Source organism: Perca fluviatilis, chromosome 6 (genome assembly GCF_010015445.1).
Source record: "Perca fluviatilis chromosome 6, GENO_Pfluv_1.0, whole genome shotgun sequence".
NCBI lineage: Eukaryota > Metazoa > Chordata > Actinopteri > Perciformes > Percidae > Perca > Perca fluviatilis.
Genome location: NC_053117.1, coordinates 33,253,029 through 33,269,231, shown reverse-complemented (window position 1 = coordinate 33,269,231; position 16,203 = coordinate 33,253,029). Strand labels below are relative to the sequence as shown.

Below are 16,203 nucleotides of genomic sequence, written 5' to 3'. Positions count from 1 at the left end.
TTCTATTTTAGAAGTTTTTTTTTAATTTTCTTTAATAAATGTTTTTAATTGTTTTAACTGTTTTTTAATGTTTAATGTAAAGCACTTTGAACTGCCTTGTTGCTGAAATGTGCTATACAAAAAAAGCTGACTTGCCTTGCTTAAACTAATCGCCACCCATCAATCTTCTCATCCAACTCTCAGCAAGAAAGCTAATGTGCTGATTTCCCTAAAATGTTTAGCTATGTAGGCTACATGTAATTTCATGTTTGCACTCACCATTTTGTTGTCGCGTTAGCCTATGTTAGCATTTCCTTTCATGGCACACAAGAGCATGAGTCACTGCTTGTCAAAACAACGTTTCTCTATCTAAATGTGGAGGGTCTGCATGTGCATCTGCAACAAAGATAACAGAGCATACAGGACAAAAACTGTTCTGGCCCACTAAATAAACTTGGATCCAAACAGCGCAGCAGAGGCTAATGGCACGCTAAGCCAGTGACAATCAGCTCTGCAGCAGTGAAACAATTCAAATGCTGCCTAGGAAGGAGCGCCACAGTGACGACAAAAAAAGCCACCTAGCCCGCGAACAATGAGGCTTTTCTCTCAACTCAGCCAGCCTCAAAACTGCTTTGTTGCCAGAGATACTCCCCTCCACCTCCGTCTAATGCTATCTGCAAAAAATCTGCCTGTGCATGTGGCTTTGCTGCACGTGCGGTCTACAAAACAGCGCACCACGGCTTGTGATAACACCTATTATCTAATCAGCAGCAAGTCTTTTGTTACTTAACTCATTTAGTAGGAATATACTTTTTTTTGTTGCAAGTCTATGATGAGCAGCATGAAGAAATCAAAGTCTGACCTCGTCTCCAATGGCCAGCCGGTGGGTCAGCTCCTTCAGGCTCCGCATCATCCTCTCGTCCCTGAAGTCGTATGGGAAGGTTTCCGTCCACTCGGTCAGCAGCTGGAGGATCTTGGGAGCGATCTTCCTGACTCTCATCTGAAAATGCAGGATAAACACACAAGTGTTGAGTGAACAGTAGGGAAAACCAGAACTAGGATGTGTAAATGTCTAGTAGGCTCACAGCTAAGAGCCCTGTTGGAACACACAACATTCCACTGATAACTAAAATCCATGAAGAGGAAGTCGAATTTTAAGAAATATAGGGTACCTTGTCAGCTTGGGGGTCGCTGAGTCGCTGTTGCTCCACGCACAGGTGACACACCTTCGACATGAGTTCGTGTGGGCGGATAAAAAGACGAGAGCTGAGCAGGAAGGTGAAGATGTACGTCCTCTGTGGGGGGAAAAAAAGAAAATATGATTACTACAAATGTAATCTAAAAAATATCTAAATAGCAAGTAGAGGGAATTAAAACTTTGAAAAAAATACGCAAGACAGAAAAAAAAGAGACTTTGGCACTTAACGGGGTCTCTAAGCACCAGAGCTTCTCAGACAAAACATAAAAGAAAAAAAGGTTTACCTCCTTACTTTGATGAAACTGCAAAAGTATCCACAAGTGATGATAAAAAAACAAAACAATACTCACATCGGGATAATAGTCTGCAGTTGGGACCAAGTGGTGAATGAGGGCCTCCAGTGACCCAGACGCCAGGTTGTTGTCATGATAATAGAGGCCGGGGTAGCTTTCCTCCTTGGTCTGGTACAGGTTCTTGTTGTAGCTGCCGGTTTTCAGCTGCCCCGTGAACGGTGGTGTCTGAGGCATGTTGTCCTGCAAAGAGAAAGAGGAAAAACACAGGAACGGTCAGTCGACACTCTTAACTTCTTGTCCGATAGAGGTTTCACCGCAGACGCTGATGCAGGGTGGCCAAACAAATCCGAAATAGCTCGCAGACGCAAACACAGACGGCAAAGGTTTGGACACAGTCAACACACCCTTCCTCCTCTGGATCCCTGCTGTTCATTTTAAGGTTTCTGGGTTTGGGTTTGGTTTATTTGGACGTGCAAATGGTTGACTGAAAAAGTTGAAATGCAAACTGTGGTTGAGACACAAAAAGCATGAGAGAGGGAAAAAATAAAACAGGAGGTTCATGAGTCATCTGCATTACGATGAAAAACACTAGAATAGACAGCTCACAGATGCTTTATTGAGTTTGGACCCCACTGAGCTTCTGCAGGGAATTGAATCCTTAACCCTGGCAGTATTAGTGCCTTGCTCTATAGAACCAGTTAGAGCCAAACTAGAACTGCAGGCTAATAGTGTGCATCGTCTCATGAGCAGCAACCTTTAACTGCTGGAAATAAACCAAATTCTCGAGAAAACAAGACCAACGGAGGTTTCAGATTCACATTTGATACTTTGCTGGGAAATCTCACAGACAATTCATTCATTCAAAAGGTCTTCGGACTCATTAAAGTCTGTGCTTATAAAGAAAGTTCTCTGTATGTGCTAGAACATAAAAACAAGAGTACAACAAAAACGTGTAAGACCTTGTGAGAGATTCTGGGTCAAACTGTAGCCCTGCCACATGTCATGACACTTTGTTTACCCTTAAAGCACACTGCCTGTTTACTTCAACTGCTACTCCGTGTGTGTGTGTGTGTGTGTGTGTGTGTGTGTGTGTGTGTGTGTGTGTGTGTGTGTGTGTGTGTGTGTGTGTGTGTGTGTGTGTGTGTGTGTGTGTGTAGCATAACAAGTGGAGGAAACCGTGTGCAGTCCTGTGCTAGGGTGCAAACGTCATTCTAACACTGAACAAGATATTACCATAAAAACTTATTGATTCATATGTTCCAAGCAATTTTTGATAGTTTCTATGTCTAGTCAGATTTGGATTCCTGTTAACTTATTCTTTGATCAAATAGTTTCCAATTTAAATACAAAACTTGTGAATTTGTGACTGTATTATATTTGGTAGAGCTCTTGTGTTTATACATTTTACATTTGAGGATATTGGTTTCTTTTTTGTTAAATAAAAAAAGGTGTTTTGTAGAAAAAAAACATGTTCATAATTGTTAAAGTAAGATAAGAAAATAATTGTTTGATGTCAGATGATAAACAAAGCGTAGAGAGGATCTGTAACTTTTGCTCTTTACTTTCAAAGAGCAGCATTAAATGCTCAAAAGTAGAGTAACAGTAGTACAAAGTCAGAGAATTAAATTATTAATGAACTGTTGGTGAATAGGAATTTGGTATTTCTACGTTTAAAATTCTGAGGTCTAAAACTCAAACTGGTACACACACACACACACACACACACACACACACACACACACACACACACACACACACACACACACACACACACACACACACACACACACCTCTGCCAGCCTCCTGACCTCTGAACCTGGCACTTCGGCTCAATCCCATGCCAGGCAGACTTATGGCTGGGGAAACACAAAGGGCCTTTTTTTACACGGGAGGGCAACAACCCCACCCCCACACACCATCACAACCCTCCACACCCCCACCTTCATGACAATATGCTGCCCCGTGGCTGCCTGCCGAGTCAGGAAGCTTTTAAGGCTGATGCATTGCGGTGTTGCCAGGGACGGATATGCCTGGAGATGCCAGGAGGTATAAACTGCACCTGCCCACACACTGCCACACGGAGTTCAAACACATTCAGAGTTTCACTGTCCTGTGATGTAATTTTGGTTTGTAGAGGAAGCTTAGATAAGAAAAAAGAAAAGGAAATCAAAAAGGGATAAACATCTGCTGATCAGACCAGAGAGGGAATTAACAGGTATTAATTAATGGTCTAACACAGAAGTCTCGAGCTTAACCTTTAAAAAAAAAAAAAAAAAAAAATCACAAGACACAGTTGTGTTTGCTTTTGCAGGATCACGCGGCTCGAAACAGACACCTAAACAACCCGTTTATTCATAAGTTCACTTAAAGCCCTCGCCCACACGAGACAAACCACCCACCCTTCCACACACATGCCGCCCCATACAGCACACGTGCACACACAAACCATCGCTATTATTCAGCCAGACAACCATGGCCATTTCCATGAGAAAGGCAAATGTGAGGAGTCAGAGCACAGCGGCCCGAGCATCTGCTGCAGCATGTGGCTTCCCTGCAGAGAGGGAGAGACCGGGAGATCACAGGTCTGGCGGAGGGACACCCTTGAAAGTGCTCCACTGAGGGTTTTATGCTGAGTTTAAGGGCTCTTTTCTTAGCAGTACTGTACCACAGATTAATTTGAAGATGCAGTATCTCACCAAGTACAACCACAGACATCTACTGTCCACAAAGCAGCTCTCTAAACACACCACTGGGGTTCAGATGAAGAGAACATCCACAGCAGCAGGTGATCGAGGACTGAGAACAGTTCTCATTCACTTCTCCCAGCTGGGATCTAAACCACCAACTCCCTGATCCCACGCCCGCCTCTCTCACCATTAAGGTGGGGGTTGTTTTGGTTGGATGTGGAGCTCAAACGATTAGCCAATCAACAGAAAATGTGACAATTTGAATACTCCCTTCATTGTTTTGTTTTTTATTCAAGTAATTTTAATATTATTTGTAATTTACCTAATTAAATAAATCCTTGTAGATTCCAGCTTCTCCAATGTTAGGATTTGCAGCTTTTCTCTTGCATCTTTTTTTCCTATCTCATGGCATTATTAATCCCACTGGGTTTTCATCTGTTGTTCAGACAAAATGAATTGGAAGAGGACATCAAGGGCTTGGGGATATTGCCATGAGCATGTGTACTTATTTTGTGGCATTTAGTGGACGAACAATGAATAGATAAAGCAAAATAAGATGGGAATCTGTACTGGCAGAAACTTCTAGTTGCTGCCTTATTTCAACATTTCATTGGTGGCACCAGTTCTATCAGCCAGTTCAGGGCTGGGATTAATCTTAAGATATCTTTGACTTGTTGATACGGTTTCAGATCGGTCGAGTCCAAACCTTCATCCACCAAACTAATTAAATCCATACACACACACACCCTCTACAGGTGAAACTAAAATGAACCTCAGATCACAGAACACACACGATGAAAGACTTGGCTTTTTAAAATCTAATATTGTAACAAGTTGTATTTAATCTTCAGTATTGTGACATCACTCTAATGCAAAAAAAAAAAAAACTCAGATAGAGTAGACTATGACATCAGATGTTGCACTGGTCCTCTTCTATAATCTCTCGGTCTCTTATAAAAGAGCAGAACATGCGGGTCAGTATTGGGTGCTTTAAATCTAATTTTAAATACATATTTTGGCGTTTTATTGATGGTGTTATCCTCACTGAAACAAAAGAAAGAAATGAAAAAAAAAGTTTTACTTATTTACAAAGATTAGGGCCACTTTTGGCGATAACCGAGACCCTATTCTCAGGCAAGAAATGCCAATTAGTCTGGTTTTGTGCAACAAGAGGATACCACCAACACCATCTCTGCACTAAACCCACGAGTGTCTGTTCTCCACACATGCCAGCTGTAGCCTTTACCATCATCCTAAAAACTAAGTGCAGGATGCTTACAAGCAGCACCAACTGACACACAGATTTACATTTTGCTTCCAGGTGTTGTGTGTAGTAGTAGTAGTGATGGTGAAGGATGGGGGGGACCTCTGGCCTGACAAAAGCAAACTCTTTGCACGTTGCTGTTGGTTTAGCGTGGCCGTTGGCTGGGTGGCAGTAGAAGGTAAACAAACAAAATGCCACAGCTTGCCTCCCCACTTTTTTTGGAGTGTGTGTGTGGGGGTGGAAGTGGATGTGTGTGTGTAGCCATCTGTCTCAATGTGTAAAAAGAAGTCTGGTTTGGATTTAAATTGGATTTAAAAACAGAGAATATTCAAATTTCTGTCTGTTTCTGCTCAAAATATGCCTTTGTACTCAACTAAAAAGCATCAAGCTTATAAACTGACATACACATTGTTGCTTTTGGGTTAAAGTTTCTTAGAACTAAGGAATTTTTGACATCAAAATGAATTAGAAACAATTACATGTCAGAATAGTCTCAGCCACCATCTTTAAACCATGGTTTTCTTTAAATATTCAAACCGTGGCCTATTTTTACACCCACGCACACAATGTTCCCTTTTTTTATTGGCGAAAGACTAAACATGCTGATTATCACATGGCACTGAGTCTCTCCGATGATTCAGGTATGTCTCGTGGTAGTCTTGAGGGGCTGGGACTTTCTCCCCTTCTTCCAAGTACGTACTGGGGGGTAGAACACTCCGCTGAAACAATGAAAACATCTTGCACTGTAAAATTCCCTTTATACTTTTCCTTTTTGAACTGATAGACAAAATAAGAGTTTACTTGCAAAACATAATGTGCAAAATAAATTGATTTTTTTCTCCATTACTCTGTTTTTGTGAACATTAGGAGCCAAAATTGTAATCACAATTAAAAATTTAGATTAATTAAACAGCCCTTTTTGGAGGTAAAATACAAGTTGATGAGAAGGGTAACAATTAATTTTTTGTTTCAGGCCATGATTCACTGAAAGGTTAAATAAATGTCAAAATAGTTCCCTATTTATGCCCTGTTGGGAAATTTTAAAAGAAGGGCAGCAGCTTAAAAAGCAGCAAACTTCCCCAGGCACATGTCATATCAGGAGTAAAACCCTGCAGTTTACGTGAAATTCCCTCCAAGCTGCAGAGCCATCAGTGACACAAGCTTGCAGGTCATTTTGCCTCCAAACGCATGGGTTGGGCTGCTTCCCCAAAGGGGAGAATGATGGAGCCTGGTCTCCTCGCTTGCTCAAATTACAAGCCTTTAAAGAGCCGACGGAGGCTCTTCCCGCTCCGCCCGCAGTGTTAACGACCACTTGTGATGGGTGCCCATCAGCAGTTCAGAGGCTGTAAAGAAAAAAAGCCTGAGCATACAGAAAATCATTCCTGTGGTTCACGAGACGCACACAAGCAGGCAAACACACACATTTACTTGTTGAAGCACTTCCCTGATGCCATTTTCCTGAAAACCACTGAAAAGTACACGGGTCAAAAGCAGTATAGCTCTGGGTTTAGCGGTGTAATAAAACATAATTTGATCATCACGCTGAAGAGAAAAAGTAAGAAGGTGTTTTGTTTTTGCTTTGTTGGGGTTGGAGAAGGGGGTTATATCAATGGGGGAATGTGGTGCAGGCACAGAGACACTTTGAGGTACCAACAGTAAATCAACAGCCCCCCTCCACTATGTAAACCCTTAAAGGCATGAGGAATCTCACTCATCCATGGCTTGAGGAAATGAGGGTGAGAGATAGCTGAGTGGCTGCACAGGAGGGCGAAGAGGCCACAGTGGAATAGTGGAAGTAGTCTAAATAAAGACGGCTGGTTGGTAGTGTTGTTTGAAGCTAGTGTGCGGTCAGAAGTACTTAAAACTAAACTAGGCAGAAAAGTATTTGGTAACCTTCCATAGAGGGCTGCGATCAAAAAGTAGAGCTAGAACATGGAAAAAAAACAGGCCGCAGCAAAAAGATAACCGACCAGAAAAGAGAGGGCTCGTCCCAGACACATCTCAACCTTTCAACGCTCCTCCAACCACAGCTTCTTGACTACATCCACAGCAGTAATGAGTGTTTTGACAGGCTAATGTTTGCAGCTGTGGAACCGAGTGGTAAAAGTCACAGCTTCCATATAGGATTCTGTCAGTTGGCGTCATCAGTCCTTGACAGCACATGAACACCCCCCCAACCCTGCATACATTAAAACAGTGAAGAGACTGCGATGCTACAGGAGAAACAACACCTTTATGGCTTCTACTTCTGATTCTTCTCATAAATCTTTAGGAAACTAAACAGACAGCTTCAACAACAAGCATAGGTTGGGATTAGATACTAGAAATGTCAAAGAGCCAAATTTCAACTTGTGTTTTGAGGTGCAGTGACACTACTAGGGTAAACAAAAAATTTAGTGTATTGAGGCTTCAGGATGTGTCTGGACTGTGACATTCCTGACCTCAAAGACTTCTCTGTAAGCAGTGATTTGACAATTTGCAGGTCAAAAGATGCCTATGCATCTATAGGCTGGAAACTGGGCTGAATTTGGTTGAAAAGTGGATTTTTTTTTCTGCGTTACAAATCCATTGATTCACCACATTTAAAAGACTGTATTTCAACGTGTAGTCAGCCCCTGCTTTTAAGCCATTTAAACACAACAGTTGGATATAACCAAGCTTTCACTTGTCAAACAAATTTAGTCAAAAAAGTGCCCCACACAGCATCTGCAATTCCATAAGAACTGGGCAAATAAACATTGTGTGAACAATAAATCAGTCAAGGTTTAAAAAAAAAAAAATAGATACAAACAACACATCTAAGCTATAGCTGGGAGCACACTTCTTAACTCCCAAAGGTTTGCAGTCTTCACACCTGTTTTTTTTTTTTATGTACAATTACATCACCGCTTGCACCACATATCAGACTCCTGTGACTTCAAAGACCCATTTCCCAAAAGCATCCATTTGTCTGCATTTGCACAATCAAAGCCCACCACAACCACCTCTACACAACGCCAGAGTACAGTAGCAATCATGTAATCCACTGCAATAATAACCCATTCAACTGTTTCCAGAGGAGGCACCCTCACATTGTCAGCCAGCCAGAGTCCTGCCAAATCACCAATAAACGGATTTAACTTGTCAGCACATTAAGGAAACCCCAATGCATGCTTGTACTACAGAACAGTGGCACGGAAAGCCGTGGAGAACAAGCCAGGGTTACTCATGAGAGATGTGGGATTAACTTCACCGATCCCTCACCGTCTTGCTGGAGGAGAAGTGGGGTGGGGGGTAATCCTCTTAACCAGAAGGTACTGGGGGTTAAAAATAGTCCGCCACTGGTTTCAACAATCCCATTACTGTGCTACATTATAGGAATCACTTAGGGGAAATGAAAAGACAGACACAGCTACTTAGCCTATGTAGACAACACAGCTAATTTGGGGTATCATTACTCATGTTTGTTTTGATTCTGGAGGAAAGAGATTTGGATAGAGTCAATAAAGGCGCACTGCCAGCACTCACATTGCACTAAAGGGGCCAGTTGAACACTAACTGAAGCTGCAAGATTAATATTTGCAGACAGTTAAGTTGGGAAAAGAGCATTTATATATCAGTCGTCAGTTCATTTACAAACGCAGCCTCTTTTGCTGGAAATAAAGTGCGCTCTTTCCACCCTCTCGCGCATTGTGGACACGCTCCACAATGCGTCTCCAAGGTGCACAAACATGAAAACATTCAATAAAAAAATAATAGTTCTTAAAACACAAAATAGGCTATTTCCTAAAACAACCCGCACAGCTCACCTCAACAAGCAATCCAGGTGCGAATCCCCCTCGTATCCTTTCCAAAAATGTGCGAAACCGTCTTTCAACAGCCTAGACTTTCTCCTTTTACGTGTGAATAAGCCGAGGCGGTGAAACCCAGCAGACCCTCCCGACTCCAGTCACTCACTGCAGCATTATTCAGGTATAAATGCAGGAAAGCAAAACGGGTATTGTCGGTTTCAGAGCAGCGGGTTTGTTCCGAGAAGCAGAATCCGTATGAATGAATTGACAGCTCCGGCTGTGTTGCTGTTGCTGCGCCGCCTTCTCTTGTGTCTGTGAGCTCCGAAGCCGCGAGCAGCCTCAGGACTTTATTGTGAGGGAGAGGCAGCAGCCAATCAGAGGAGAGAACTCCTTCCACCCACCCCCCCTTCTCTCGCTTTCATTTCTCTTTCTCCATCTATTCTTTCACTCTCACTCTGACGTTCCTTCCATCTGTGTTGCCAAAGCATCTAAATCCAAAATGAGAAATTGAAAACACAGCATGACAATCAAATTGAAAACTTCCCCATTTTCTCAGGTTCAAGGACAGTTTCTGTCTGTGGGTATGTGGGTAGGGTTGTTTTATCTCTTAGGGTGGGCTGTTTTTTCTCGTATTCTTTCACATTTTGTTGTGTTTGCATTTTCTGATGTTTTTTTGTATGCATTTTGTTTATTTAAAGCACACAATTATTTATAATAAAATGTGCAATATTAACAAATAATGTCTCACCTTGAAATTATAACAAGACAGAGTCTACAGGCTGGGCTGCTTTGTTTACCAAATTCACCATCTTAGTTTAGCGTGTTAGCATGCTAACTTTTGCTAATTAGGTCTAAACACAAGTACAGCTGATGCTGATGGGAATTAGTCATTCGTTTCCAGGTTAACATAAATCAAACTACTGGACAAATTAAAATGTTGACATGACGATGGTTCTGGATGGAAAGTCAGAGGCTCCCCAAAGTTGTTACAATTCATTCTGAGGGAGACATAAATGTCCGTACCAAATATAATAACAATAAATCTGAGCGCTCAAGATAGAGATTAAGATATTTCACTAAATAACACAAAAGTCATTGTCACTATGGTGCTAGAGCAAATGTCAGGGGATCAAGAAGAAGACATACTTTATTAATCCCGCAAGGGGAAATTACATTTTCAACAAAGTCATTAGAGTCCCTTTCACATATGCACTGCAAACCTGAACTTATCTAGACATTACCCGGAGAAGCTGTACGTAAGAATGTCCGAATCGGTTGGACCGGACATTAAACAGACTTTACCCTGCCCTAGTACAAAGTCAGTGTCAGATCCCAGCAGGTCATTGTCCAGAGCAGGGGCGACTCTAGGATCAGACCTTTAGGGGGGCTCAGCCCCTAACGAGAATGTGACACGGATACAGTGCCTTGCAAAAGTGTTATCCCCTCGCTGCTAAATCTAGGGATGCACCGAATCCAGGATTCGGGTTCGGATTCGGCCGAATATTGGGCTTTTTGATGGGGTTCGGGAATTTTTTTCCACCGAACCGAACCCTACGCTTGCACTGCACGCGCTACGCTGGTCGACGTAATGTAGGTGGACGGTTCAATGCAGTAGGCTTGGAGAAAGTGAAAATGGAACTCGCGAGCCGGAAAAGAAGGCGACCCAAGCCGAGCCACACGCCCAGCCCGCAATGCCGATCTGTCCCGCGGTGGCAAGGACCTCAAACAACACACAACATCGCCGCTGCCAAAACACCTGCGCATGAAACATCTGAAAGAATACGAGCCGCCCATGAAGGAATCCACAGACAGCAGCCAAAACGCAGAAACCCCAGGTACGGCAAATCAAGGAGCTTGAGCCCCCCTAAAAAGGGTCTACAATCGCCAATGGTCCAGAGAATTCACAGTGTGGGCATGTTGATCAAGTTTCGATCCTTTTTCAAAAAAAACAGAAGAAAACAAACATCTGAGGGTGAAGAAGAAGGTTGTTTTCCACAAAGAAGGCAACAAAAATGTCTAACTGGAGAGACAGCGAGATTCTGGAACTTCTGTCGGTAAGGGCCGACGCCGAAATCGTCAGACGTATTCAAGGAACGGCAAGAGACTCGGTTGTTTATGACGAAATTACGAGCCAGCTACAGACCTGATTCCTTGGACATTGTCCAGCGTTCATATGAGAAAATTGCTTAGGTTTCACCTTGCCTCCTTCCCCTTTTACGCAGCCTTTCTCCCATTATCATCTCCATTCCTCCCCCCACTCTCTTTCTGTTTTGTATGTCTACACGCCTCATTCTAAGTTCGAGTCATGTAAATTGAAGCTTTGTGACCACCGAAAGAAACAAATTCTAAATGTATAGATCATATCAGTGAAAAAGCTGTTGCATAAAATGAAACTGGACAGCTGAGTCTCTTATTTTGTCCCCAATACAACAAAATGACCCGCTTAGTTCTTCAAACCAACAGTTCATTGTTCATTGTTTGTCCAAATAATTCAAGGTGACAACTGTTTATAAGTGGAGACACATAAAAAGGAAGCTGTCTTTCGTAGGATAATCAAAAACGTTGGTTCACATTATATGAAAGACCAGAATGGGACTGGATCATTGGAAATAAAAATGCATGCAATGCACAATCATATTTCAAATGTATTAAATCCTTTGATGCAGTGTTCTCTGGCAAACCCTAATCTCAGCAATGTCACCGTGTCCTATCTGCTGAGTTAAGAGGGCCACTGTGTGATTATTATTTCAGTCGATTTAATTTATTTAGCTTTCATTTACCCAGGCAGGTCAATTAAGAATGAATTCTCATCTACAATGGCAACCTGAAAAGAGGAAAATAACTAGAAATTGCTCTGTTACTCTTTTAACGCAAAAAATATGGGTAACACAAAAGCTTATTTTCACTGAACAACAGAAAATAAAACAAGGCTACAGAATGTTTCCCTCTTCTTTAAACCAAACTCCACTGTAGTTCAGTTAACCTGAACAGTAAAGAAATATGATTTATACAAAGACTACATACTAGATGTTTGTTTAGCCGTAGAATTGTTTGTGCATGGTTGACTTCCTCCTCATTTCCGAAGCGGAGTAATAAGCCACGGTAAAATAACAGCAAATCATCCCAAATCTCGTCAACATCCAGAGGTATTACGTAATCTGGCATTACTGCAGATTTACATATATGCACTAATCCAGCTTTTCTCTCGCTTAAATGACTGCCCAGAGTTTGACCACAAAGATCAGGACTGCAGTCATTATGTTGGACACAAACACAATATATGCCAGCAGACACCACAAACAATGGTCAGGCCTGAACAAGAAATGTTGGGCATTCAACTGAATGTATGATAGAGATGATCAAGAAACAGTATAATTGTGTGTATTTGGAAAGGGTTAACAAGGCCCAAATATCCTTCAGTCTGAATGTGACAGAGGAGCAGGTTTTAATTCCCCAAAGCAACCATATTAAGAAGAGCAGTAGCAAGAAATGACAGACCTTATTCTTTATTTTTCTTATTGTCAATGTCAACTAATCCCATGAAAAGACCCTAAACCAGCACTGTGTTAAACCTGTATCTCAATACATTCTGATTTCCCTACCGTCTGTTGCTCTCAGCCCAAAGCACGTGTTCATATTTAATACGGAAGATAACACGATGAAAAAAACACCTCAGAAATATTTATTTTTAAAAAAGGCTCAGTGATTTCTTAAAACAGCTTGGCACTGTAATTTTTAACATACAATACTCAAACTGGAGGAAATACAGCATTTTGTTGGGGACTATTTTCAGCGGTGGATTAATCCACATCTGGTGCTCTAGTGAGCATTTGAAGTAGCGGGACAGTGTATGTGGGATTGAATCAACATAACCTAGATCTGTGCATATACTGTATGTGGCTTGTTGTGTTTTTAATATTTTTTGGACAACAATGGAGCTCTATGTTTATGAGCTATGAGATACAGCAGGCTTTGAATACACCGGTAATAGTAAGATACATTCATTGTTGGTTTTGGTCTTTTCATGGGATGTGTTGACAATAAGAAAGCCATACCCTTTAAGTATTCCTGTTTCTGGATTCAAACATGTCCGTATAACAGAATACCAGCCTGACCAGTGTTGATTACGATCTGGTGTTAGCATTTCAAAAGCTAAAGGAAGTGGGGCATTTCCAATCCAACTCGATTACACTCTGTATTTTCAGGGCAGCCGGTGTTGAATGGCAGAGTAAAAGATTACCAGTTGGTCAATTCAGGTAACAATCAGCATGGGGCAGTTACAGCCTAGAGGTTTAATACATAGGATTCCTGTGAGTGTGAATGTAAATCAATGCGTTGCAGGAAGAAAAAAAACTCCCATCACAGAAAAGGGCACTATGGGTTAGTTAGAGCTTTACCAGACCAGTCACGGTACTGTAAAAATGCGCATTATTTCCACAGCTTCATTAACATGCTGTGTGACTGAAGACATCAGATGTTTACTCTTGGGAGAAAGAGCCTGACTGGAGTGTCAGAACTGTGCTAAAGGTCTCTTGTGCAAGCGTGACATCCAGGCTGATTGCTGGATTTGAAATCTTCCTGCCGGGAAATAAATAAACCCTGACTTTATGTTTGTGCTACATTCCCCATATAGTTTCAACCGAGCAGTGCAGAAAGGCATCAGGAATTTACAGTAACATGTTTCCCATTTGTGCCACCCCTGCAGCAGCCAGGTCACAGTTCAGTGTCTCGCTCATGGACACTTGGACAAACATCCTGAGTAATGATGATACACACTTCTTTGCCGATGAGGGAACTAAACTTGTGACTTTGGTTGGTTAAAGGGCAGATTTTCTAATCACAAATGCAGTGATGGCAAAGCAATAAATAATTCTTATAGTCAGGATATTTATGTTTTAATACACCCCATTAATGTCAGAACTGTGACAGATCAACTCTCCGTGCTATGGTTATATTTCACGTGTGAGTATGCCTTCTTTATGTAACAGGAATACATTTCTCATTTAAATCTAATGTATTGACATTAATTGACAGATTTAGGTTTAGCTTGACAATTGCGCAGTTTTGAGCTTAAGCTTTAATATCAGGTCTAGTGTGATAAGTTTGGAAAAGGTTTCAGAAACAGAGCATGAAATCACTTAAATCCCCTAAATTTAGACTGATTCTACTGTACACAGACTAAAGCCTAAAGGTGGTAAATGTTTAGCCTGCAAGGACAGTCAACTGTAATAAATGATCAAAAGGTTATACTAAAAGCAAAAAGCCACAATGATACCTGCCAAATTTATAACTAGGACATCATTTTTGTCTTATAGGAATTGTCCCGCATACTGTTCACTTGTACTATTGCTCAGTTGCAGGAGACAGATGGAATTTGTGGCTGAGATAGCATAGCATTGTGGCGAAAAAGGGGTGAAAATTAGCACGTCCATCCGCGTGTCATGTTTCCATCACTGCAAATACCTGGGACTACTGCAGAGTCATTTGTCCCGGGAATGAATGCTGATTGTAACGTTTCCCAGGAAAGACAAAAGCCAGATGTTAGTGGGCGTTAGTGACTTTTTAGTCCAGTGGAATAGGGAAGCGATGAAGTTGTCACTTGTCAGTTGTCAATATTGCCAACCATCAGTAGAGATTAAGACTTTTCCCATTAGTACCAAAAGGCTATCCTGTTGACAAACAGATTCAAGTGGAAAACAGAAACAGTTCAAAATTTCTAAGTTTTTTTTTATTTATTTATATAAAAGTGCATGAAAATGTTCCATTACATTTGGTGCAATCAACTAACACCTTAAACCCTCTCACATACAGTGGACATAAAAAGTCCACACACCCCTGTTAAAATGACAGGGGTTTTGTGATGTAAAAAAATAAATAAAATTTGATGATAAATCATGTCAGAACATTTTCCACCTTAACGTTTAACATATAACATGAACAATTTAACTGAAAAACAAACTGAAATCTTTTGGGGGTGGGGGGGGGGGATTAAAAAATACTTACAATAGCCTGGTTGCATAAGTGTGCACACCCTTAAACTAATACTTTGTTGAAGCACCTTTGGATTTTATTACAGCACTTCTTTTTGGGTAGGAGTCTATTAGCATAGCACATCTTGACGTGGCAATATTTGCCCACTCTTCTTTGCAAAAGCGCTCCAAATCTGTCAGATTGCGAGTACATCTCCTGTGCACAGCCCTCTTCAGATCACACCACAGATGTTCAATTGGATTCAGGTCTGGGCGCTGGCTGGGCCATTCCAAAACGTTAATCTTCTTCAGGGAAAGCCATGCTTTTGTGGATTTGGATGTGTGCTTTGGGTCGTTGTCATGCTAAAAAGGTGAGCTTCATCTTCAGCTTTCTAACAGAAACCTGAAGGTTTTGTGCCAAAATTGCCTGGTATTTGGAACTGTTCATAATTCCCTCCACCCTGACTAAGGTCCCGGTTCCAGCTGAACAAAAGCAGCCCAAAAGCATGGTGCTGCCACCACCATGCTTGACTGTGGGTATGGTGTTCTTTGGGTGATGTGCAGTGATGTTTTAGCACCAAACATACCTTTTGGAATTATGACCAAAAAGTTAAACCTTGGTTTCATCAGACCATAACACATTTTCCCACATGCTTTTGGGAGACTTGAGGTTTGTTTTTGCAAACTTCAGCCGGGCTTGGGCGTTTTTCTTTGTTAGAAAAGGATTCCGTTTTGCCACCCTACCCCATAGCCCACTCAGATGAAGAATACGGGAGATTGTCGCATGTAGCACACAGCCAGTACTTGCCAGAAATCCCTGCAGCTCCTTTAATGTTGCTGTAGGCCTCTTGGAAGCCTCCCTGACCAGTTTTCTTCTCGTCTTTTCATACATTTTGGAGGGATGTCCAGTTCTTGTTAATGTCTCTGTTGCGCCATATTTTCGCCACATGATGATGTCTTCACTGTGTTCAAGGTCTATCTAATGCTTTGGAAATTATTTTGTACCCTTCTCCTGACATGATATCTTTCAACAATGAGATCCC

General features: G+C 41.6%; 1 protein-coding gene across 2 annotated transcripts in view; it reads right to left on the bottom strand.

Moving 5' to 3' along the window:
• Nucleotides 1–16,203, bottom strand: part of rasgef1ba (RasGEF domain family, member 1Ba) — a 137,188-nt gene that overhangs the window by 24,870 nt on the left and 96,115 nt on the right. Inside the window, exons 1-4 of one of the 2 annotated variants that reach the window (XM_039802790.1) lie at nucleotides 9,210–9,523; nucleotides 1,528–1,710; nucleotides 1,152–1,274; nucleotides 842–979 (exon numbers count right to left, since the gene is read on the bottom strand). In XM_039802790.1, the coding sequence (XP_039658724.1) occupies nucleotides 842–979; nucleotides 1,152–1,274; nucleotides 1,528–1,704 (438 nt within the window). In that variant the 5' untranslated portion in view covers nucleotides 1,705–1,710; nucleotides 9,210–9,523. Of the gene's footprint in view, nucleotides 1–841; nucleotides 980–1,151; nucleotides 1,275–1,527; nucleotides 1,711–9,209; nucleotides 9,524–16,203 lie in introns of those variants that run through there. The other variant, XM_039802789.1, reaches the window with a different exon arrangement.